At 45.7% G+C, this 24,704-nt stretch overlaps 1 protein-coding gene across 5 annotated transcripts in view; it reads right to left on the reverse strand.

The window, feature by feature from the left end:
• MILR1 (mast cell immunoglobulin like receptor 1) overlaps window positions 1-24,704 on the reverse strand; it is a 57,382-nt gene that overhangs the window by 15,023 nt on the left and 17,655 nt on the right. For 3 of the 5 annotated variants that reach the window (XR_012088868.1, XM_073005123.1, XM_073005122.1), the window contains exons 3-7: window positions 13,036-15,238; window positions 12,906-12,947; window positions 9,951-10,220; window positions 5,179-5,463; window positions 2,106-2,216 (exon numbers count right to left, since the gene is read on the reverse strand). Coding sequence is in view for 4 of the 5 variants with exons in the window: in XM_073005123.1 (XP_072861224.1) it covers window positions 2,106-2,216; window positions 5,179-5,463; window positions 9,951-10,220; window positions 12,906-12,947; window positions 13,036-13,090 (763 nt within the window). In the remaining variant the exon portion in view is untranslated. Of the gene's footprint in view, window positions 1-1,729; window positions 1,906-2,105; window positions 2,217-5,178; window positions 5,464-9,950; window positions 10,221-12,905; window positions 12,948-13,035; window positions 15,239-24,704 lie in introns of those variants that run through there. The other 2 variants (XM_073005125.1, XM_073005124.1) reach the window with 2 other exon arrangements.

Below are 24,704 nucleotides of genomic sequence, written 5' to 3' on the forward strand. Positions count from 1 at the left end.
AATAGATTATACTTTTACATTGAAAATCTAGAAAGCATAGAAATGTAGAAAGAAAAAAAATATATATATTAGGTTGGTGCAAAAGTAATTATGGGCCGGACATAATGGCTCACGTCTGTAATCCCAGCACTCTGGGAGGCTCAGGCGGGCAGATCACCTGAGGTCAGGAGTTCAAGACCAACCTGATCAACATGGTGAAACCCTGTCTTTACTAAAAATACATGGTGATGGGCGCCTGTAATCCCAGCTACTCAGGAGGCTGAGGCAGGAGAATCACTTGAACCAGGGAGACAGAGGCTGCTGTGAGCCGAGACTGCACCACTGCACTCCAGCCTGGGCAACAGAGCAAGACTCCACTTCCAAAAAAAAGAAAAAAAAGTAATTGCGGGTTTTGCCATAAATGTAATGGCAAAAATTGCAATTACTTATGCACCAACCTAATATTTTTAATACTTCCAGACCCAAACAATTGTAAACCTTTTGAAGGTGTCTTTTGTGCTAATGGGATGACGCTTGCTTGTCCTCATGCACTGAGCCTCCCCTACGTATGTGGCAGATCTAGAGTCGCACGAGGCAAAGCTCTTGCTTGAGGTACTTGCAATCAGGAGCAGCCGCACCACTTGCAGCGCCCAGGGCGAAACGAACACTGTTCACATGCCTTAAACTTGTGTTTAATTAAGAACACAAGTTCTTGGCCCGACACAGTGGCTGACGCCTGTAATCCCAACACTTTGGGAGGCCGAGGGGGGAGGATTGCTTGAGCCCAAGAGTTCAAGACCAGCCTGAGCAACATAGTGAGGCCCCGTCTCTATTTAATATAGAATAAAAAAATAAGAGAGAGAGAGAGAGAAAGGAACACAAGTTCTTAAAGTCATGACCAAGTATGTCTTTCACAAGAAGACATACAAAGAAGAGAAAAGGGCCTCTTGTTTAAAAACATTAATAATTGCACACCCACGTTCCTAGCATTATTAAACAATAGACAAAAGGTGGAAGCAACACGGGCACCCATGAGGGATAAATGGATAAACAAGGTATGGTATACTTATGTACAATGGGGCATTCTTCAGCCTTATCAAGGAAGGAAATTCTGACACATACGACAACATGGATGAACCTTGAGGACATTAATCGAAGTGAAATAAGCCAGTTATGAAAGGACAAATGCTTCCACTTCTATGAGGTGCCTGGAGGAGTCAAACTAATAGAGATAGAAAGCAGAAGAGCGGTTGGCAGAGCCTGGGGGAAGAAGGGATAGGGAGCTAGTGCATAATGGGGACAGAGTTTCAGTTTGGGAAGATGAAAAAGTTCCGGACGTGGATGGTGGAGAAGGGTGCATGACAATGGGAACGTGCTTAATGCCACCGTTTAAACTATACATTTAAACATGGTTTAAAGTGGCCAATTTAGTGTTATGTATATTTTACCACCATTAACAATTTTTAAAAGAGTACAAAAAATTATTAAGAATTTCAAGACGTGGCCAGGAGCAGTGGCTCACGCCTGTAATCCCAGCACTTTGGGAAGCTGAGGTGGGTGGATCACCTGAGGCCAGGAGTTCGAGACCAGCCTGGCTCACATGGTGAAACCCTGTCTCTTCTAAAAATACAAAAAAATTAGCTGGATGTGGTGGTGGACACCTGTAATCCCAGCTTCTTGGAAGCCTGAGGCAGGAGAATTGCTTGAACCCAGGAGGCGGAAGCTGCAGTGAGCTGAGATCGCATCACTGCACTCCAGCCTGGGCAACAAGGGCAAAACTCTGTCTCAAAAATAAACAAACAAACAAACAAATAAATAAATAAATACCAAATGTGGAGTTCTTCTCGGCACAGGGCCCTGTGTGACTGCACAGGCTGCACGTCTGTGAAGCCAGCTCTGCTTGCCCTCAATCAGAAAAGGCTTTCCCTGGAGAAAGAATTACCCTCTGCATTACCATTCAGGAAGTCTGTTCCATTCCCGCTCCCCTTTCTCATCTTTTCCTCCTGTTTTCATTTTCTCCCTATTCTATTTCCAATCCCCTTTTTCTCTTTCTCCTCACCCTCTGCCCTGCTGTCTGTATCCCAAACCCATGGGAAAACGGTGGTAAAGCGACTAAAAGAACTTACTTGCTTTGTATTTGGGCAGTATCCAAAAAGCCAGAATTAGGATTATCACCAGCAGCAGCAGTAATAACCCCGGAAGCAGTAGCTTCAAACAGAAAGGACAGCTGTCTCCGCCTGGAAGAAGACAGCATCCACTGGTGACCATAGCATTTTATTTGCCAATGACGTTAAGCCAGTAAGTGTTTTAGAAAAGGTGATGTTAACCAACATACTATGCACCCAGGTTCCCAAATGGTCATGACATCTGCACTTATGGGACTTATTAGTCAATAAAGTTCTTGACCAGGTGTGGTGGCTCACACCTGTAATCCCAGCACTTTCGGAGATCAAGGACGGAGGATCACTTGAGGCCAGGAGTTTGAGACCAGCCTGGGCAACATAGTGAGGCCCTTGTTTCTACAAAATAAATAAATACATAAAAATTAGCCAGGTGTGATGGCATGTGCCTATGATCTCAGCTACTCAGGAGGCTGAGGCAGGGGGAATCGCTTGACCCCAGGAGGTGGAGGCTGCAGTGAGCTACGACTGTGGCACTGCACTCCAGCCTGAGTGACAGAACCAGACCCTGTCTCAATAAATAAATAAGTTAAGAAATAAATAAAAATAGCCCGGGTGCAGTGGCTCACACCTGTAATCCTAGCACTTTGGGAGGTCAAGGCGGGTAGATCACCCGAGGTCAGGAGTTCAAGGCCAGCCTGGCCAACATGGTGAAACCCCATCTCTACCCAAAATACAAAAATTAGCTGGGCCTGGTGGCATGTGCCTGTAGTTCCAGCTACTTGGGAGGCTGAGGCGTGAGAGTCACTTGAACCCGGGAGGCAGAGGTTGCAGTGAGCCGAGATCATGCCATTGCACTCCAGACTGGGTGAGACTCCATCTCAAAATAAATAAATAAATAATAAAATAAGTAAAAATAATAAAGTTTAAAAAGTCATGAGCAAGCACATCTTCCACAGTGGTCATCCAAAGAAGAGAAAAGCAATGTTTCTGGGGTCATGAGCACCAGAAAAGCCTGGGTGTTTACTGGGCGAGGCCCTGAGCCCTGGCAGCATGTTTCGTGTCATCCAAACAGCTGCCAGTTTTTGAGTTTTAGCTGCAGGCCAGGCACTGTGTTAGGCACTTAGCCTGTGTTGTCTTACTTATCCTGTTGGCATCATTCCCATTTTATAGATGAGGTGAGTAAGGCTCAGGGAGGTGAAATGACTTTCCTAAGGTCACACAGCCAGTGCATGGAAGGGCTGTGACTCATAGCCAAATGCCTGACTCCAGCAGGCTGCCTCACTTGTTAGACCACCCTCACTGAATACCAGGGCGTAGGTTCTGTTCTGAGGATGTGGCTGGCTGGAGTGGTCAATGTCCAAGCATGCCTTGTGCCTTTGCTAACCTAGTTTTTCTTTTCTTTCTTTTTCTTTTTTCTTTGACACAGGGTCTCGCTCTGTTGTGCAGGCTGGAGTGCAGGGCACGATGATCATAGCTCACTGCAGCCTCCACCTCTCAGGCTCAAGCAATCCTCCTACCTCATCCTCCCAGTAGCTGAGACCACAGGCATGCACCACCACACCCGGCTAATTTTTTTTATTTTCTGTAGAGACAGGGGTTTTGCCATGTTGCCCAGACTGGTCTCAAACTCCTGGGCTCAAGTGATCTGCCAGTCACAACCTTCCAAAGTGCTGGGATTACAGGTGTGAGTCACTGCACACGACCTAGTTTTCCTTCTATCCTTCTACCTTGACAAATGCACCCTCAGAAGGACCTGGAAGGTCAGGTTTGAATCTGGAATTCTCAGGCTTTCCAGAGTTTGGCATCAGGACATGGCAGTATAGACCGAACCCACGGAAGTCCCGGGCTGCCCCACTTCCCACCTGGGCTCTGACCTGCACCCTAAGGGGCCTTGCATGCACGTGGACGCCCCAGCCCACATGTGCAGACACCATCCACACCCCCCATAAACAGCTCCCTTGGCTCAGGTCCAGGGATGCTCATACCCTCACTGTGGGCCACCCTCGGGAGGATGAGCTGGGGGAGAGACTGGTACAGGCCCTAGAAATGGGTTCTGATCTGATTGGGCAGGGGATCTAGGTCCAGAGTGTGGAGCAGAAAGGTGGGAGTATAGGGTCCAGGTGGGTGCATCCCCATGGCTCCCTGAACCCCTCAGCCTAGGGGAAGGTACATAGCCCGGAGGTACCAGACCAGAGCCCTCCAAACACAGAGCTTGGCCAGGGGCGCCTCTTGCCCTGAGCCAAGGGTGGTGCAGGAGTCTGGACTCACCATTGTTAGCAGTGGAGCAACAAACAGCCAAGCAGGAAGGCATGGGTATTAGAAATCAGTACAAGACGGCCAGGCGCAGTGGCTCACGCCTGTTATCCCAGCACTTTGGGAGGCCGAGGTGGGCAGATCACTTGAGGCCAGGAGTTTGAGACCAGCCTGGCCAACATGGTGAAACCCATCTCTACTGAAAATACAGAAATTAACCAAGTGTAGTGGCGGGTGCCTGTAGTCCCAGCTACTCAGGAGGCTGAGGCACGAGAATCTCTAGAACCTGCGAGGCAGAGGTTGCAATGAGCCGAGATTGCAGCACTGCACTCCAGCCTGGGCAACAGAGTGACATTCTGTCTCAACGAAAAAAAAAAGTAAAAGAAAAGGAAGGAAGGAAGGAAGGAGGGAGGGAGGGAGGGAAGGAGGGAGGGAAAGAAAGAAGGAAGGAAGGAAGGAAGGAAGGAAGGAAGGAAGGAAGGAAGGAAGGAAGGAAGGAAGGAAGGAAGGAAGGAAAGAAAGGCATACAACATGACAAAAACAAAAAAACAAAGAAAACCGACCTGGCAGTTCCAAGAGAGGTGCAAATTGGAAGGGGAGGGCAGAAAGTTTCGCCACAAGTCCCCCTCCTACTCCAGCTTCTAGGCTTTTCTATGGTTCCTTTATGGCAGAAAGCAATCCCATGAGAGTTTGCGTGGACTCTATCATAGGGACCCTCCATGCGGAAGCAGGTGACCGCGGTGGGAAATGGGTGGGCAGAGGAGCAGCTGCAGTTTCTGGAAGCAAGTTCAGACCTGGCTGAAAGAGCTCAGGTCGCTCTTACCTGTTGAGGGCATGGTGACAGTTTGACTGGATGCTGCATAGTCAGGCAATCTGTTTGTAGCTTCACACCTATACTCTTCCTCTTCTCCAGGATTCTTCCTGGTTAACTTAAATTCAGCAGACTCCCTGTCGTACTTGGAAATAGCTGGTGATATGGCAATATGCTTTTCAAAGAAAGTGTAATTGATGGGCAGTGAGCCATTGACTGAGAGGCAATGTAATGTTATATGTCGGTGTGTTTCTGTTTGAATGACCGTAATGTTCAGCACTGGGGCAGTCACCGGGTCTGGAAGAATGAAAGTGAACATGAAAAGGATAAACAGACTGGGCACGCTCACTCAGACCACAAATATGGGTGGAACCCTTACTCCATTCCAGGCTGTGGAACCAAGATGAACGACCCCCTTCCTGAGAAGTCAAGAAGCTCACGGCCCACTGGGAAAGGCCAATGGGCCTGTGGCCAACCTCGTGCAGTGTGGGGTTAGCCGAGGTTCTCAGCCCAGTGCTGAGAAAGTCAGAGAGTGGAGGGTATCTCTCTGCTTTGAGGAATTGGGGTACAAGGTTGCCCTTCCTAGAATTCACAATCTATTTATTGTTAATAATGAATATAATTTTGTCAATGATCCAGTTCTAAGTATGAAGTTGAGAAGTGGATTTTTATGTTTATTTTTTATAGACATAGGGTCTTACCATGTTGGTCAGGTCGGTCTTGAACTCCTGGCCTCAAGTGATCCTCCCACCTTGAATTCCCAAAGTGCTGGGGTTATAGGCAGAAGCCACCACACTCGGCCCAAGATGTGCTTTTATTCTCATTCCTTGTAAATTTACAGTGGGATTTTTTAATCCAAAAATATCATTTTCTTTTCAATGTATTTATTTATTCGGAGACAGGGTCTTGCTCTGTCAACCATGCTGGAGTGAAGTGACACAATTATAGCTCACTGTAACCTCAAACTCCCGGGCTCAAGTGATCCTCCTGCCTCAGCCTCCCCTGAAGCTGGGACTATAGGTGCACACTGCTGGCTAATTTTTAAATGTTTTGTGGAGACAGGGTCTCGCTATGTTGCCCAGGCTGGTCTCAAACTCTTGGCTTCAAGTGATTTTCCCACCTCAGCCTCCCAAAGTGCTGGGATTTGAGGTGTGAGCCACCACGCCCAGCCCCAAAAATATCGTTTTCTCTAACAGTACTTTTATTTATAGAACTCAGCTGCACAATTATTTTTCACTTCCTCCAAAGAGCAGGAGTAACCCTGCTAGCTAGATTCAAGAGAAACTCTCAACAGGAAATGAGTCTGCTACACTCTGTTAGATCAGAGCCTATTCTATAACCTAACAGAAAAACCCAGCTATACATTTTATTATATATGTATTAATAAGACAGTATTATAGGAAAGGAAGAAAAGTTGTTACGTATCTATCATGTGCCAGGCATGCCATTCACATGATCTCATTTGACCTTCACGACAGTCCTGCAGTGTGGATAGTATCATACCCATTCCACAGATGAACCAACTGTGCTTCAGAGAGATTGAGAAATTTGCCCAACGTCACACAGCTAGTAAATGGCTCAGTCAGCACTGACTTCAAGAGTCCATACTTAAAAACAATTTTTTTAAAAAAATGTACTTTCTTTTTTGTTTTGAGATGGAGTCTCACTCTGTTGTCCAGGCTGGAGTGCAGTGGCACGGTCTCGGCTCATTGCAACCTCTATCTCCCAGGTTCAAGCAACTCTCCTGCCTCAGCCTCCCAAGTAGCTGGGGATTACAGGTGCCCACCACCATGCCTGGCTAATTTTTGTATTTTTAGTACAGATAGGGTTTCACCATGTTGGCCATCACTTGAACTACTGACCTCAAGTGATCTGCCCCCACTAGACCTCCCAAAGTGCTGGGATTACAGGCGTGAGCCACCGCAGCCGGCCCTGTGTTCTCTTTAAATATTTGATGAGTGAGCACTTTGGGAGGCCGAGGCAGGCGGTTCTCGAGATCAGGACATTGAACCATCCTGGCTAACATGGTGAAACTCCGTCTCCAGTAAAAATACAAAAAAAAAAAAAAAAAAAAAAAATTAGCCAGGCGTGGTAGGGGGTGCCTATAGTCCCAGCTACTAGGGAGGCTGAGGCAGGAGAATGGCGTGAACTCGGGAGGCAGAGCTTGCAGTGAGCTGAGATGGCACCACTGCACTCCAGCCTGGGCGACAGAGCAAGACTCTGTCTCAAAAAAATAAAAAATAAAAAATTGATGAGTGAATCAGTGGTTAATGAATTTGTGTTTATGGCTCATAGTTTCAACCTTGACTGGCTTGGGGACAACACTGTGTTTTAGGCCTCATTAAAAACCCAGTAGTACAACTGCTTGCACGGAATAGGTACTCAGTAGTGCCTATTGATCTGCCCTAACTGAAGATAATACAGTTTTATAATCTACCAAGATAGTTTTATTACTGGACTGTGTAATTACCTAACAAATTGCAGGAAGGTCGTGCACAGAAAACATATGCACTGATGGCCTTATCGCCCAGCGCAGCAGGAGTCATACCATCAGCTATGTTCGTGCCCTCACATATCCATCATATTCCAGTACCATGTTTGCAGGGATTTTCCCCCTCCTTCTTCCTTTTCCTTTCACAAGCAATATACTCAGTTTATGTCCAAAGATCATTGGGATTTTTTTTTTTCTTGAGACAGGGTCTCTCTCTGTCACCCAGGCTGGTGTGCGGTGGTGCAATCACAGCTCACTGCAGCCTTGAACTCCTGAGCTGAGGCAATCCTCCCAACTCAGCCTCCTGAGTAGTTGGCACTATAGACACGCCACCATGCTCAGTTACATATATGTATTTTTTAACTTTTTGTAGACACATGGTCTCCATATAATGCCCAGGCTGGTCTCAAACTCCTGGGCTCAGGTGATCCTCCCACCTCAGTCTCCCAAAGTGCTGAGATTACACCTGTGAGCCACTGCACCTGGCCAAGATAATGGGTTCTGACCTGGAGTCCGTAGCATCCTCTACAACCTTATGCAGAAATTTGTATCTGCAGTTTTATGAATATTTCTCTGGAGAAGGTATTCATTGCTATCATTAGATTATTAAGACAGTTATAACCTAAAAAGCTAAGAATCACTGAGCTATAGCAATGTAGAACTTTCTGTGATGATGGGAATGGTCTACATCTGTGTTGTCTAACATGGCGGCCACCAGTTACAGGTGTGGCTACCAAAGCCTTGAAATGTAACTAATGAGACTGTGGAGTGAAATTTTTTATTTCATCTAATTTTCATTAACTTGATTTCAATTATGGCATGTGCTTGTAATCTCAGCTATTCAGGATGCTGAGGTGGGAGGATCTCTTAAGAACAGGAGTTTGAGGCTGTGGTGGACTTTAATTTCCTGTGAGTAGCCTCTGCACTCCAGCCTGGGTGACATAGGCTGTTAAATTAATAAATTTTGGCCAGGAGCGGTGGCACACGCCTGTAATCCCAGCACTTTGGGAGGCTGAGGTGGGTGGATCACCTGAGGTCAGGAGTTCAAGACCAGCCTGGTCAACATGGTGAAACCCCATCTCTATTAAAAATACAAAAATTAGCTGGATGTGGTGGTGCACGCCTGTAATCCCAGCCACTTGGGAGGCTGAGGTGGGAGAATTACTTGAACCCAAAAGGCAGAAGTTGCAATGAGCTGAGATCATGCCACTGCACTCCAGCCTGGGTGACAGGGCGAGATTCCATCTCAAAAAAAAAAAAGAAAGAAAGAAAATAAAACAAAATAAACAAATTTAAACAGTATCATACTGGATAGCATAGACATAGAGGACCACTCAAGAGTTCTCAGGAAGTCAGGGTCCCTGTGCTTTGAAGACTCCAGGTGTAACATACATGTTTCCTAGAAGACTTTCTCCTCTCCCAGGAGTCCATTATCAAGGTCACCTTCACAGATGAGGCCCTTAATGCTAGGCAGTAACAAGCTTGGGATGGGAAAATGGGACAGAAAAACATAGCAGTGAGTGCTAGCAGAGCCGCCCCGGACACTAAGGAAGCGGTGGGAAAGGCCTGGGGCTTTGAAGACCCTCTCCATGGGGCCCAAGGCTTCAGAAAAAAAAAAAAAGTGATTTTTGCCCACACAATGGGAATCACAGAATAAAGTTCCTAGAAAAGACCTCAACAATTATTGTTGAGATATAAGACTTTTGCCTAAAGATATAAGACTATTACCTGACATGGTCGAAAGTCTTTGAAAGAGAAGGTGAAATGGAATTATTAAGAATAGAGAACTCACTGGGCGCAGTGGCTCACCCCTGTAATCCCAGCACTTTGGGAGGCTGAGGCAGGCGGATCACCTGATGTCAGGAGTTCGAGATCAGCCTGACCAACATGGTGAAACCTCGTCTCAAGTAAAAATACAAAAATTAGCCAGGTGTGGTGATGGGTGCCTATAATCCCAGCTACTTGGGAGGCTGAGGCAGGAGAATGCCTTGAACCCGGGAGGCGGAGGTTGCAGTGGACCAAGATTGTACCACTGTACTCCAGCCTGGGCAGCAGAGTGAGACTCTGTTTCAAAAAAAAAAAAAAAAAAGAATACAGATCTCAAAAATTAAAAAATTAAAAATACTTCCTGTTGACCAGGTCTAAAAATAAATTAAAAATAAAAAAAGAATAAAGATCGCAGTAACATACTTTCCAGGTTGTTAAGTGTTCACAAGGGTCATGGAGAGCCCCTCATAGAACCAGAAAAGACCCTATAAATTATAGGGCTCCAAGGAACAGGTGCTCTACTTACCGACAATTGTGAAGTTGAAGTCACGGCTGTATTTTGAACAGCTGTAAACTTGGGCTTTGCATTTGTAGGGGCCTGATTCATGGGCTTCTGTGATGCTTAGGTTAAAAACTGCAGGTTCACCTTTTCCATTCTGGGTTCCCAGGTGTGTCTTATGTCGAAACAATGAATAGGTGATCTGCAGTGATTTGTTCTTATGGGAGCAAAACATAGATACATTTTGACCCTTCATAACCACATTAGTCTTCGAGTCCAAACATGGAGAAGGGAATTCTGAAAAACAAAATAACACAAGAAAAAGTCCTTGTTAAGATCCTGGCTGGGCAAGGTGGCTCACGCCTGTAATCCCAGCACTTTGGGAGGCCAAGGCAGGTGGATCACTTGAGGCCATGAGTTCGAGACCAGCCTGGGCAACATGGCAAAACCCTGTCTCTACTAAAAATACAAAAATTAGCCAGCACATTGGCGGGCACCTGTAATCCCAGCTACTCAGAAGGCCGAGGCAGGAGAATTGCTTGAACCCGGAAGGTGGAGGTTGCAGTGAGCCAAGATCATGTCACTGCACTCCAGCCTGGGCAACAGAGTAATACTATTTCAAAAATAAAAATAAAAAATAAACAAAAAGTTATTGAAGCTGGGTGTGGTGGTTCACGCCTATAATCCTAGCACTTTGGAAGGCTGTGGTGGAAGGATCGCTTGAGGTCAGGAGTTCGAGAACAGCCTGGGCAACATAGAGAGATCTCATCTCTAATTTTTAGAAAGCAAAACAGAACAAACAAAACATAGCTGGGACCAGTGGATGGCTTGGGTGGAAGACAGATTTAGACTCTTCAAAAATGCTTTTAAAAATGCAATAAACTCTTCTCCCACTCTTTGATCTGGACAATTAACATTTTCTCAGTCTTATATAAACTCAACTTTTTTTTTTTTTTTTTTTTTTGAGACAGAGTCTCACTCTATTGCCCAGGCTGCAGTGCAGTGGCATGATCTTGACTTACCACAGCCTCGACCTTCCAGGCTCAACTGATCCTCCTGCCTCAGCCTCCTGAGCAGCTGGGACGATAGGCACATGTCACCATGCCCAGCTAAGTTTTGTAGTTTTGGTAGAGACAGGGTTTCACCATGTTGGCCAGGTTGGTCTCGAACTCCTGACCTCAAGTGACTGCCTACCTCAGCCTCCCACAGTGCCGGGATTACAGGTGTGAGTCACTGTGCCCCGCCATATAAACTCAACTTTAAGACAAGACCTAAACTACCTTTCCAACCAAATAGCCAACCCTAAGTTTTTTCTAACATAGGAACGCTAGAGCATTTGTGGCCAGTAAACATGAAAAAAGATGCTCAACTTCACAAGTGATGAGGCAACTACAAATTAAAACAACACTGAGATATCATTTTTCGCTCATCAGATTGGCACAAATTTTAAAAATGATTGGCCGGGCACGGTGGCTCACGCCTGTAATCTCAGCAATCTGGGAGGCCGAGGCAGGCAGATCTCTTGAGTCTAGGAGTTCGAGACCAGCCTGGGCAAATGGTGAAACCCTGCCTCTACTAAAAATACAAAAATTAGCTGGGCATGGTGGCGTACACCTGTATAGCACTACTTGGGAGGCAGTGGAAGCGGGAGGATCAATTGAGCTTGGAAGGTCAAGGCTGCAGAAAGCTGAGATTGCACCACTGCGCTCCAGTCTGGGCAACAGAGCAGAGACTCTGTCTCAAAGAAAGAAAGAAAAAAAAACCCTAAATAAAATTAAAAAGTAAAAGTGATTATATCAACCATTGGGGAATAGGTGAGGAAACTCATCCACCGTTGGTGACGGATAGGATATGATCAGCCTTGTTGGGAAGGCAACTTAGCAGGGTCTGTAACAATTTAAATGTGTATGCCCTCTGACCTTGCAATTTCAATTCTAGAATTTCATTCTACAGAGATGCTTTCAAGCTCTCAAGCATCCATAAAGGATGTTTTGTACAAGGATGTTTAGTGTAGCATTGTTTATATTGCCCCCAAAAAGTGGAACAATAAATAAGGATGGTTGAAAGAATCATGGCTGAGTCTTAAAATACCATGCAGCTGTTGAAAAAGAGGAACTGAGGCTGGGTGTAGTAGCTCATGCCTGTAACCCCAGCACTTTGGGAGGCCGAGGTGGGAGGATCACGAGGTCAAGAGTTCAAGAACAGCTTGGCCAACATGGTGAAACCCCATCTCTACCAAAAAAACAATACAAAAATTAGTCAGGCATGGTGGCACCTGTAATCCCAGCTACTCGGTAGGCTGAGGCAGGAGGATCCCTTGAAACCAGGAGGCGGAGGTCGCAGTGAGCCGAGCTCGCGCCACTGACTCCAGCCTGGGCGACAGAGCAAGACTCCGTCTAAAAACAAAAAGAAAGAAATAATTAAGGTCAAAGTCGGGTATGTCATAAGCTCAGGCTGCTGGCTAGTAACTAGTAGAACCAGAGTTAGACCACTTCCCAATGTATATTTCTAGGGTTGCTTGAATTATTTCACAATAATTCTGTGGTGTTTTTTTTTGTTTTTTTTTTTTTAAAGAAACGAGGTCTCACTGTGTTGTTCAGGCTGGCTTCGAACTCCTGAGCTCAAGCAATCCTACCCCATTAGCCTCCCAAAGTGCTGGGATTACAGGCCTGAGGCACCACGCCCAGCCTGTGTGTTGACTTTCTAGTTAAAACACAACAACCATAAAACAATAACAAGGAAAGTTAGAAAACTTTCATTGTGAAAACGATTTCAATATTTTGTCACTGAGTCTCAGGAAAAAACGCTGCAATCCCCTCCCTAAAATCATTTTATTTTAAGTAATAGATAATTGAAAAGACCATTCTTTGGTTGTTCATAAAAGTTGAGAAACACTTTCGAATGGACGCTCATGTTGCAATCAGACTGTCTCACCACTTCAATGAAAATGGTTTCGGTAAGAAAGAAGTAAGTGAAACTTACCATTTGTTTTCATTGCCTCACAATCCAATACAGCTCTTCTACCTGAGAGAAAAGGAACACGATTAAGCTCACTTTCCACATGACGCATAGGCTTAGAGGTTCGAGCCTCAAAATAATAAGGGGAGCTTACATGTGACAGAAGAAAATACGCTCCAGAGAAGGAGCCTGTTCAAATGCCTCCACATTCTCCCAGATGAAGTCCAAGATGGGGTCAGAAGGCATAGTAGCACCACAGTTGTGAGTCACTCGGAGAACTTCCTCTTTTTCTTGGCCAAGTTAAGGAAATCAGAGGATTTGGACGAGCTTTGCATAATATGACTGGTTCGTTCGACCAATCTGTTTTCCTCTATGAGTTCCCGTAAGAAGAGAGATATTTGGTAGACTGTCACCCGCCCCCCACACCCTCTGCTACCGGGTCCCACGCTGGCTGGGAAAGAGAAAAGGAGGTAAATCTGACTGTTACATTGTCTATGTAAACCCACCTGATCTCCTTGCTCTGGACTCAGTCTATGCCAAAAGGAGTTTCGTGGAAGTTCGGTTTAGTCTTTGGAAGCAAACTGACTGTCTTAAGCAGATAATACAAATATTGTATCAAAAATGCCTGCTTTTTTTTTTTTTTTTTTGAGACTGGCCTCACTCTGTCACCCAGGTTGGAGTGGAGTGCTGTGATCATAGCTCATTGCAGCCTCAAACTCCTGGGCTCAGGTGATCCTCCCACTTCAGCCTCCTGAGTAGCTGGGCCCACAGGTGTGCACCACCATGCCTGGCTAATCATTTTTATTTGTAGAGACAGGGGTCTAGTTGCCCAGGCTGGTGTTAAACTCCTGAGCTCAAGTGATCCTCCCACCTCTGCCTCCCGAAGTGCTGGGATTACAGGTGTGAGCTACTGTGCCTAGCCAAAAATGCCTGCTTTCATTAACTATAGATTCCTAGACCCCACTCCAGACTGAACGGGTTTGAAGTCTGGGACTCTGATTTTTTTTTTTTTTTTAAACAAGAGCCCCAAGCAATTCTTACACACAGTGAAGTCTGAGAAATATTTGTACAAGATGCTGCTGCCTCAGTGATTTCTGAATCAAGGGAGCCTTGGGGACTTGTTATTACGGCAAGCCCTTCAGTCTCAGGAGATGTGAGGTAGGAGTTAACTTAGATCAGCCTTTAAAATAAAACATGCAGGCCAGGTGCGGTGGCTCATGCCTATAATCCTAGCACTTCGGGAGGCCGAGGCGGACGGATCACCTGAGATTAGGAGCTTGAGACCAGCCTAGCCAACACCGCAAAACCCCATCTCTAGTAAAAATACAAAAAAATTAGCTGGGCATGGTGGCGCGTGCCTATAATCCCAGCTACCTGGGGGGCTGAGGCAGGAGAATCGCTTGAACCCGGGAGGTGGAGGTTGCAGTTAGCAGAGATTGCACCACTGCACTCCAGCCTGGGTGATAGAGTGAAACTCCATCTCAAAAAAAAAAAAAAAAAAAAGTCAATTGAAATAGGATGTGCAGAGCCACTTCTTGATGGAGTGGAGATCACCAAAAGGATAGAAAGGTATGACTATGGGGCTAGGTAGGCAAGACAGCTGGTCGACACGTGCAAGAATTGACAGGTCCACCAAGAGAGGTCTCATCTTGACCTGTGGGAGCCTTGTCCAGTGTCTTCTGAATCCTTTTGACATGTAGTCTTTGATAGGGTCCCTGCTATTTCATGTGACAAGAGTTTCCAGGTAATCTTTTACATTTCTTGCCCCAGACCTGGAATTGATAATTTCTACAAGTAACTGAAGAAGCAAGGGAGCTGAATGGCAGGGGTGGCCTTGAGCTGGAACATTCGTCTCTGTGCCTTAGTTCCCAGGGTGTAACCAAATCCCTCCTTATTGACTTAGGGTCACCTAGCTAGGGGGTTTGACAGAGTCTTGCTCTGTCTCCCAAGCTGGAGTACAGTGGTACCATCTTGGCTCACTGCAACCTCCACTTCCCAGAATCAAACTATCCTTCCACCTCAGCCTCTCTAGTAGCTGGGACCACAGGCACAAACCACCATACACTACTAAGTTTTTAACTTTTTTGTAGAAATGAAGTCTCACTATATTACCCAGGCTGGTTTTGAACTCCTGGGCTCAAGCGATCCTCGTGCGTGTGGCCTCCCAAAATGCTGGGATTACAGGCATGAGCCACCATGTCCAACCCTTACTACAACAGCTTTACAGCACTTTGTAAAAGTTTGCGTGGGTGAACTGTCAGACACATGTGCAAAATTCCATCAACTTTTTCTTTTCTTCACATCTGCCATGGTTTTCATCAGCATCCTGTCACTTTTCAGCTACCCCTGCTGGCCAGCTGGAAAAGAGCAGACAACCATAGGATCATTCCCCGCATCCACATTTTCTTTCTTTTTTTTTTTTTTTTTTTTTTTTTTTTTGAGATGGAGTCTCTCTCTGTTGCCCAGGCTGGAGTGCAGTGGCCCTATCTTGGCTCACTGCAACCTTCACCTCCTGGGTTCAAGGGATTCTCCTGCCTCGGCCTTCCAAGTAACTGGGATTACAAGTGTGTGCCACCACGCCCGGCCAATTTTTTTGTATTTTTAGTAGAGACAGGTTTCACCATGTTAGCCAGGATGGTCTCGATTTCCCGACCTCATGATCCGCCCGCCTCGGCCTTCCAAAGTGCTGGGATTACAGGTGTGAGCCACAGCGCCTGGCCCTTTTTTTTTTTTTTTTTTTCTTTCTGAGATAGGGTCTTTCAAAAGTGCAGTTCTGAATCAAGGGAGCCTTGGGGTCTTGCTATTACGGTGACCTATGCAGTGCCAGGAGAACTGAGGTAGGAGTAAACTTAGATCAGCCTTTGAAATAGAATGTGTGAGGCCGGGTACAGTGGCTCATGCCTGTAATCCCAGCACTTTGGGAGACTGAGGTGGGTGGATCACTTGAGATCAGGAATTTGAGACCAGCCTGGTCAACACGGCGAAACCTTGTCTCTAGTAAAAATTTAAAAAATTAGCTGAGTGTGGTGGCAAGTGCCTGTAATCCCAGCCACTTGGGAACCTGGGAACCCGAGGTTGCAGTGGCCTGAGATCGTGCTACTGCAGCTATTACTCAAGTCTAAAAATACTAGAAGTTGCCTCTCTCTATATATATATTTTTTCGTTGCCAGACATGTCTGCAATTTGTACTGGATCTGATAGAGAAACTATTTCCACGGGCCTATACGAAAATGTGGAGCCGGGGGTGGTGGCTCACTGGTAATCCCGGCACTTTGGGAATGCCATTGCACTCCAGCCTGGGCGACAGAGCGAGACTCCATCTCAAAAAAGAAAAAAAACGATTTTTTTTTAAATGGTGATATAGAAGAACATTTCATGATGTGGTAAGAGAACCACAATATACTTAAGAAAAGAGAAAAGCTATTATTAACAGTTGTAATAACATAAATCATTTTTCTAAATAAGAAAGTGCATGATTTATATTCATAGAAAAACTCTCTGGAGTCCAGGCACAGTGGCTCATGCCTGTATTCCCAGCACTTTGGGAGACTAAGATAGGTGGATCACTTGAGCCCAGGAGTTTGAGACCAGCCTGAGCAATGTAATGAGACCTTGTCTCTAAATTTAAAAAGAAAAGGAAAAGAAAGGAAAGGAAGAAAGAAAGAAAGAGAAAAACTATCTGGAAGGATATTTTCTCAAAATGTTAACAATAGCTATATCTGGAGAGTAGAATATTTTTATTTTCTTTTTTTTATTATTATACTTTAAGTTCTAGGGTACATGTGCACAACGTGCAGGTTTGATACATAGGTATACACGTGCCATGTTGGTTTGCTGCACCCATCAACTCATCATCTACATTAGGTATTTCTCCTAATGCTATCCCTCCCCTAACCCCCCACCCCCTGACAGGCCCCAGTGTGTGATGTTCCCCTCCCTGTATCCAAGTGATCTCATTGTTCAATTCCCACCGATGAGTGAGAACATGCGATGTTTAGTTTTCTGTCCTTGTGATAGTTTGCTGAGAATGATGGTTTCCAGCTTCACCCATGTCCCTGCAAAGGACGTGACTCATCCTTTTTAATGACTGCATAGTATTCCATGGTGTATATGTGCCACATTTTCTTAATCCAGTCTATGATTGATGGGCATTTGGGTTGGTTCCAAGTCTTTGCTATTGTGAATAGTGCCACAATAAACATACGTGTGCATGTATCTTTATAGTAGCATGATTTATAATCCTTTGGGTATATACCCAGTAATGGGATTGCTGGGTCAAATGGTATTTCTAGTTCTAGATCTTTGAGGAATCGCCACACTGTCTTCCACAATGTTTGAACTAATTTACCAGCTTTTATTTTCTTATTCTAGCTCCTCTTTCTTTTCTTTTCTTTTTTTTTTTTTCTTTTTTTTTTTTTTTTTTTTTTTGAGACGACGTCTCGCTCTTGTCTCCCAAGCTAGAGTGCAATGGCACGATCTTGGCTCACTGCAACCTCCACCTCCCGGGTTCAAGCAATTCTCCTGCCTCAGCTTCCCAAGTAGCTGGGACTACAGGCGCCTGCCACCACGCCTGGCTAAATTTTGTATTTTTAGTAGAGACGGGGTGTCACCACATTGGCCAGGCTGGTCTCGAACTCCTAACCTCAGGTGATCCGCCCTCCTTGGCCTCCCAAAGTGCTGGGATTACAGTCATGAGCCACCGCGCCCGGCCGCTCCTCTTTCAATTATTTCTTTCCACATTAATGTTCTTATTATGGAGAAGGAAGAAAGATGGGGTAATGGCAGACCTTGACACGTTTCCTTGGTCCTCCATAAGGAGAAAGAGCCTCCTCTAAGCCTGACAGCATGGGGCACTGAGTGAGGACAGGAGGTTGGGACATTTCCCAGAGGCTTGGGTTCAAAACCACTGAGGTATTGGGAAAGATAAAGTAACTTTTACATGGAAGGTAAAAACAAGATCCTTTCCTCAAAAGACCCACCTGGAGCCCATACTTGCGCTCAGGCAACCCACAGGCTTGCAACAACAGGGTCTTTTTTTTTTTTTTTTTTTTTTTTGAAACACAGTTTCACTTTTGTTGCCCAGGCTGGAGTGCCATAGTGTAATCTTGGCCCACTGCAACCTCCATCTCCCGGGTTCCAGCGATTCTCCTGCCTCAGTTTCTGCAGTAGCTGGGATTACAGGCATGTGCTACTATGCCTGGCTAATTTCATATTTTTAGTAGAGATGGGGTTTCACCATGTTGGCCAGGTTGGTTTTGAGCTCCTGACCTCAGGTGATCCACCTGCCTCAGCCTCCCAAAGTGCTGGGATTACAGGCGTGAGCCACCATGTCTGGCCAGTGTCTATTTCCTTAAGAAAAAAAATGTGTTTTTTTCCCTTAAGAAAAAAATTTATAAAAATCGAAACAGCATACAAAATCCAAAGAAAATATCCAATAGGCATGAATATAATTCATTTCCACGTATTGTCCTTGCCCCCAGGAATGTCTTTAGCACCCCCTCCCCTGCATACATTCTTCGTTGAGGATAGCATGCATTGTTAGAAGCAGTTTATCATGAATTGCAGTTTATCGTGAATTTCGGTTCATAGCCATAGTGGCAGCTGTTGTGTATTGACTAGGCCTTGCGTGAAATGCTTTTTCCTCATGATCTCCTGTAATTCTCTAGAAGGTTATTGTCCCCATTATATATTTGGGGAAAATCAGCTAGGAAGCAGCATGGCTGGGATTCAAACCCTGTGTGGGTTGGGTACAGTGGCTCACACCTATAATCCCAGCATTTTGGGAGGCCAAGGCGGGAGAATCATTTGAGCTCAGGAGTTTAAGACCAGCCTGGGGAACATACTGAGACCTTGTCTCTACTAAAAAAATAAAAATTAGCTGGGTGTGGTGGTGTGCACCTGTAGTCCCAGCTACTCAGGAAACTGAAGCAGGAGGATCACTGGAGTCTGGGAGGACGAGGGTGCAGTGAGCTACGACTTGCCACTGCACACCAGCCTGGGCAGCTGAGCAAGACCCTGTCTCAAAAAATAAAAACAAAGAATAAGTAAATAAAAATAAAACAAACAAAACTCCCTCATCTGTCTGAAGTCATAGCCTGGGCTCCCAATTCCTTTCCACTGTCTGTCTGCCCAGTGCCCACGATCAAAACTTTCTTGACTTGAGGTCTCAGAATCCCTAAATTACAACACGGAGTAGCTTGTGGTTAGTTCACTTCTACAGGACCCAGAATTCTCCTGGCGTTGTGAAGTGTACACAAAGTAATGCCACATATTCCAGTCTCACCAGTCTGAAGTGGGAGGTGGGAAATGATGGGAGGGGCTTCCCAAGTGAAAGGAACTATAAACAGGCAAGGTCGCCTGGGTTACTGATTCTTGTCACCACACAGGGTTAACCCTGTAAGTAGGTCCTGCACATTCCAGGTAAGGTTGCTCACGCCTGTAATCCCAGTACTTTGGGAGGCTGAGGTGGGTGAATCACCTGAGGTCAGGAGTTTGAGACCAGCCTGGCCAACATGGTGAAACCCCATCTCTACAAATAATACAAAAATTAGCCGGGTGAGCTGCACGCCTGTAATCCCAGCTACTCGGGAGGCTGAAGCATGAGAATCGCTTGAACCTAGGAGGCAGAGGTTGCAGTGAACCAAGATCGTACCATTGCACTCCAGCCTGGGTGACAGAGTGAGACCCTGTCTTAAAAAAAAAAAAAAATCAACCAAAAAACCAACGACAGGCATCGTCTCTGTGGGGAAGCCAGTTCCCTGTCCACATCCAGATTCTCCTAGGACATCCTCCCCACCCCAGTGTTGACTCACTCCAGGCTCCCCAGACCCCACCTCCTGGTGGTCAGCCACTCTAGGGCCCACACTCTGCCACCACCAGGGGCCTGCTGCCCTGATCCCACTTCCTCCCTACCTGCCCACCACTGCCTGGCAGCAAGTCATCTGTAACCCTCAGTTCACAAAAGGCCTTTATTCCCTCTTACAGTAAAAATTACTGCTCAGGCACTTCCCTTCTAAAAGAGATGACATGGTGCTTTTCATACGGTGACATCAGTGGCAATTTCTCTCACCAAAGAAGCAGGGATGGAAAGAACTCCACAGGTTTAATCTCTGAGGGGATAACTCTCAGTGCTAGAATTTCTGCTAAAGGGAATTGGAGGTTTTGTAAGCATGACAGTTGTGACACTTTCCCCACCAGTATGTCCTCCTTGCTTGCCTGGGCAGAGGGAGGGATGGGGCCCCTGAGATCGATCATGTCTGGGAGGACTGGTGACCTTTCAGAAAAGCTGAAATGTCTAGAATTCTCTGCTGCAAGCAGGAAGCTTGCTGACTGCAGATCTGACCCAAAGATAGATGAAACCAAGGGAAATACTGCTTATGGCTGTTAGCAAACATTGCTAGAAGCACTTTAGCAAAGCCCCGGAAAAGGGATTTGTCAAAAGTGGAATAATATTAATCCGCTGGGCATGGTGGCTCATGCCTGTAATCCAAGCACTTTGGGAAGCTGAGTAGGAGGCAGGAGTATCGTTTGAGTCCGGGAGTTTGAGATTAGCCTGGGCAACAGACTGAGACCCCATCTCTAAAAAAAAAAAAAGAAAAAAGAAAAAATAGAAAAAATTAACTGGACTTGGTGACATGTGCCTGTAGTCCCAGCTGCTTGGGAGACCAAGGCAGGAGGATTGCTTGAGCCTGAGAAGTCAGGGCTGCAGTGAGCTGTGATTGTGCCACTGCGCTCCAGCCTGGGCAACAGAGCAAGATGCTGTCTTAAAAAACCAAAACCAAAACAACGACAACTACAAAACAAGTGGCATAATAAACCAGAGGTGAAGTCTTAAATTGAAAAAGAAAACATGTTCCCCATAGACCTGACACATTTCTCAAAATCATGCCAAATCCATGTTATGGTGGTCTGCAGTAATTTACCGTATTGATAAGATTAATAATAAATACAGTAATACATAATAAAGTTGCTATAGTCCTTTCTGCTGTGCTAAGAGCTTCATACTGATAATCTCATTTAATCCTCGCAAACTTCTAATGAGAAATGCAGAAGTATTATAAAAAACGTTTACTGTCCAGGCAAGGTGGCTCATGCCTGTAATCTCAGCCCTTTGGCAGGCTGAGGCTGGAGGACTCCTTGAAGCCAGGATTTTTAGACCAGCCTGAGCAACGAAACAAGATCTTGTCTCCGTTAAAAAACAACAACAACAGTCATTAGGAGAACATAAATATATAACACAATACATAAATAAAAGATTTAAAAATAGATTTCACCATTGCCCCCACTTTCTCTCTAACTGACCTATATTACAAAACTACTTATACTTATCAAGATACAGAAGTTTTCATTGTTAATTGTTAATCACACCATTCTCATATTTTCCAAGGTTTTGTTGATGTTTAGAAATGGATGGCCGGGCTCACGTCTGTAATCCCAGCACATTGGGACACCGAGGCAGGCGGATCACCTGAGACCAGCCTCACCAACATGGAGAAAACCTGTCTCTACTAAAAATACAAAATTATCTGGGCATGGTGGTACATGCCTGCAATCCCAGCTACTTGGGAGACTGAGGCAGGAGAATCACTTGAACCCAGGAGGCGGAGGTTGCAGTGGGCCAAGATCGCCCACTGCACTCCAGCCTGGGCGACAAGAGTGAAACTCTGTCTCAAAAAAAAAAAAAAGAAAAAGAAAAAGAAGTGGATGGTGTAGTCTTTTGATTTCTGGCATGATTTAACATAGGCTTTGAACTTTTCCAATACATTCTTTCAAATTGATGGCCACTGGGTAATGTATGGTCTCCGTAAGAAGGGAATTTCTCCTCATACTAATAGTATTATTCATGGTGTTAAATCCTCAACCCCTGATGAACAATAACAATTACAAAATTTTTAAATGTTCTAGCTCGAATGATGCTGTTTGAAAATTTTATATACCCAGTGATATGATTTGGCTCTGTCCCAAATCTCATCTTGAACTGTAATCCCCAAGTGTTGAAGGAGGGATCTGGTGGGAGGTGATTTGATTATGGGGCAGTTTCCCCATGCTATTCTCGTGATAGTGAGTTCTCATGAGATCCAATGGTTTAAAAGGGTGTGGCAGTTCCCCCTGCTTCTCTCTCTCCTGCTGCCTTGTTAAGGAAGTGCTTGCTTCCCCTTTGCCTTCTGGCATGATCATAAGTTTCCTCAGGCTTCCCCAGCTATGCAAAACTGTGACTCAATTAAACCTCTTTCTTCATAAATTACCCAGTCTCAAGTAGTTCTTTCTTTTTTTTTTTTTTTTGAGACAAAGTCTCACTCTGTTGCCCAAGTTGGAGTGCAGGGGTGCAATCTCGGCTCACTGCAAACTCTACCTTCTGAGTTCAAGCAATTCTCCTGCCTCAGCCTCCCGAGTAGCTGGGACTACAGGCACCTGCCACTATGCCCAGCTAATTTTTGTATTTTTAGTAGAGACGGGGTTTCATTATTTTGGCCAGGCTGGTCTTGAACTCCTGACCTCGTGATCTGCCCGCCTTGGCCTCCCAAAGTGCTGGGATTACAGGCATAAGCCACTGTGGCCGGCCTCAAGTAGTTCTTTATAGCAGTGTTAAATCTGGCTAATACAGAAAATTGGTACCAGGAGTAGGGTACTGCTATAAAGATACCTGAAAATGTGGAAGTGACTTTGGAACTGGGTAATGGGCAGAGGTTGGTAAAATTTGGAGGACTCAGAAGAAGACAAGAAGATGGTTGGACATGGGGGCTCATGCCTGCAATCCCAGCAGTTTGGGAGGCCAAGGTGTGAGGATTGCTTGAGCTCAGGAGTTCAAGACTAGACTAGCCTGGCCAACATGGTGAAACCCTGTCTGTACTAAAAATTAAAAAAAATAGCTAGCCACGGTGGTGCGTGCCTGTAATCCCAGCTACTCAGGAGGTTGAGGCATGAAAATTGCTTTAACTTGGAAGGCAGAGGTTGCAGTGTGCTGAGATCATGCCACTGCACTCCAGCCTGGGCAACAGAGCAAGACTCTGTCTCGAAAAACAAAAACAAACCCAAGAAGAAGACAGGAAGATGTGGAAAAGTTTGGAACTTCCTAGAAACTTGTTAAATGGTTTTGACCAAAATGTTGATGGTGATACAGACAATGAAATCCATGCTGAGGTGGTCTCAGATGGAGATAATGAACTTATTGGGAACTGAAGTAAAGGTCACTCTTGCTATACTTTAGTGAAGAGACTGGTGGTATTTTACTCCTGCCCTAAGGATCTGTGAAACTTTGATCTTGACAGATATGATTTAGGGTATCTGGCATAAGAAATTGTTAAGCAGTAAAGTGTTCAAGAGGTGGACTGGCTACTCCTAATAGCATACAGTCATATGCATTTACAAAGGGATGATCTGAAATTGGAATTTATATTTAAAAGGGAAGCAGAGCATAAATTGGAGCTGGATGTGGTGGCTCACGCCTGTAATCTCAGCACTTTGGAAGGCTGAAGCAGGCAGATCATGAGGTCAGGAGTTCAAGACCAGTCTGGCCAACAAGGTGAAACCCCGTCTCTGAAAAAAAAATACAAAAATTAGCTGGGCACAGTGGTGTGCACCTGTAGTCCCAGCTACTCAGGAGGCTGAGGCAGGAGAATTGCTTGAACCCAGGAAGAGGAGGTTGCGGTGAGCCGAGATCATGCCACTGCACTCCAGCCTGGGTGACAGAGTGAAACTCCATCTCAAAAAAAAAAAAAAAAGTTTGGAAAGTTTGCAGCCTGACCATGTGGTAGAAAAGAAAATTGCTGGCCGGGCGCGGTGGCTCAAGCCTGTAATCCCAGCACTTTGGGAGGCCAAGACGGGTGGATCACGAGGTCAGGAGATCAAGACCATCTTGGCTAACACGGTGAAACCCTGTCTCTACTAAAAAACATACAAAAAACTAGCCAGGCGAGGTGGCAGGCGCCTGTAGTCCCAGCTACTCAAGAGGCTGAGGCAGGAGAATGGCATAAACCCAGGAGGCGGAGCTTGCAGTGAGCTGAGATCCGGCCACTGCACTCCAGCCTGGGCAACAGAGCGAGACTCTGTCTCAAAAAAAAAAAAAAAAGAAAGAAAATTGCTGCTGAGCGCAGAGGCTCACGCCTGTAATCCCAGCACTTTGGGAGGCCAAGGCAGGCGGATCACAAGGTCAGGAGATTGAGACCATCCTGGCAAACATGGTGAAACCCTGTCTCTATTAAAAATACAAAAATTAGCCGGGTGTGGTGGCGGTCACCTGTAGTCCCAGCTACTTGGGAGGCTGAGGCAGGAGAACGGCGTGAACCCGGGAGGCAGAGCTTGCAGTGAGCCGATTGTGCCAGTGCACTCTAGCCTGGGCAACAGAGCGAGACTCTGTCTCAAAAAAAAAAGAAAAGAAAATTGCTGGGGAGAAATTCAAGCCACTGGGCTGCATAAATTTGCATAAGTAAAGAGAAACTGAATGTTAATAGCCAAGACAATGGGGCAAATGTCTCCAGAGCATTTCATAAATCATGGCAGCTCTTCTGTCACAGGCCTGGAGGCCTAGGAGGGAAAAATGGTTTTCTGGGCTAGACCCAGGGCCTTGCTGCTCTGTGCAGTCTCAAGACATGGTGACACACGTCCCAGTTGTTCCAGCTCCAGCCATGGCTAAAAGGGGCCAAAGTGCAGCTCAGGCCATTGCTTCAGAGGGTGCAAGCCCCAAGTCTTGGCAGCTTCCATGTGGTATTGGGCCTGCAGGTGCACAGAAGACAAGAGTTGAGCTTTGGGAGCCTCCGCCTAGATTTCAGAGGATGTATGGAAATGCTTGGATATCCAGGCAGAAGTCTACTGCAGGGATGGAGC

This window comes from Chlorocebus sabaeus, chromosome 16 (genome assembly GCF_047675955.1).
Source record: "Chlorocebus sabaeus isolate Y175 chromosome 16, mChlSab1.0.hap1, whole genome shotgun sequence".
NCBI lineage: Eukaryota > Metazoa > Chordata > Mammalia > Primates > Cercopithecidae > Chlorocebus > Chlorocebus sabaeus.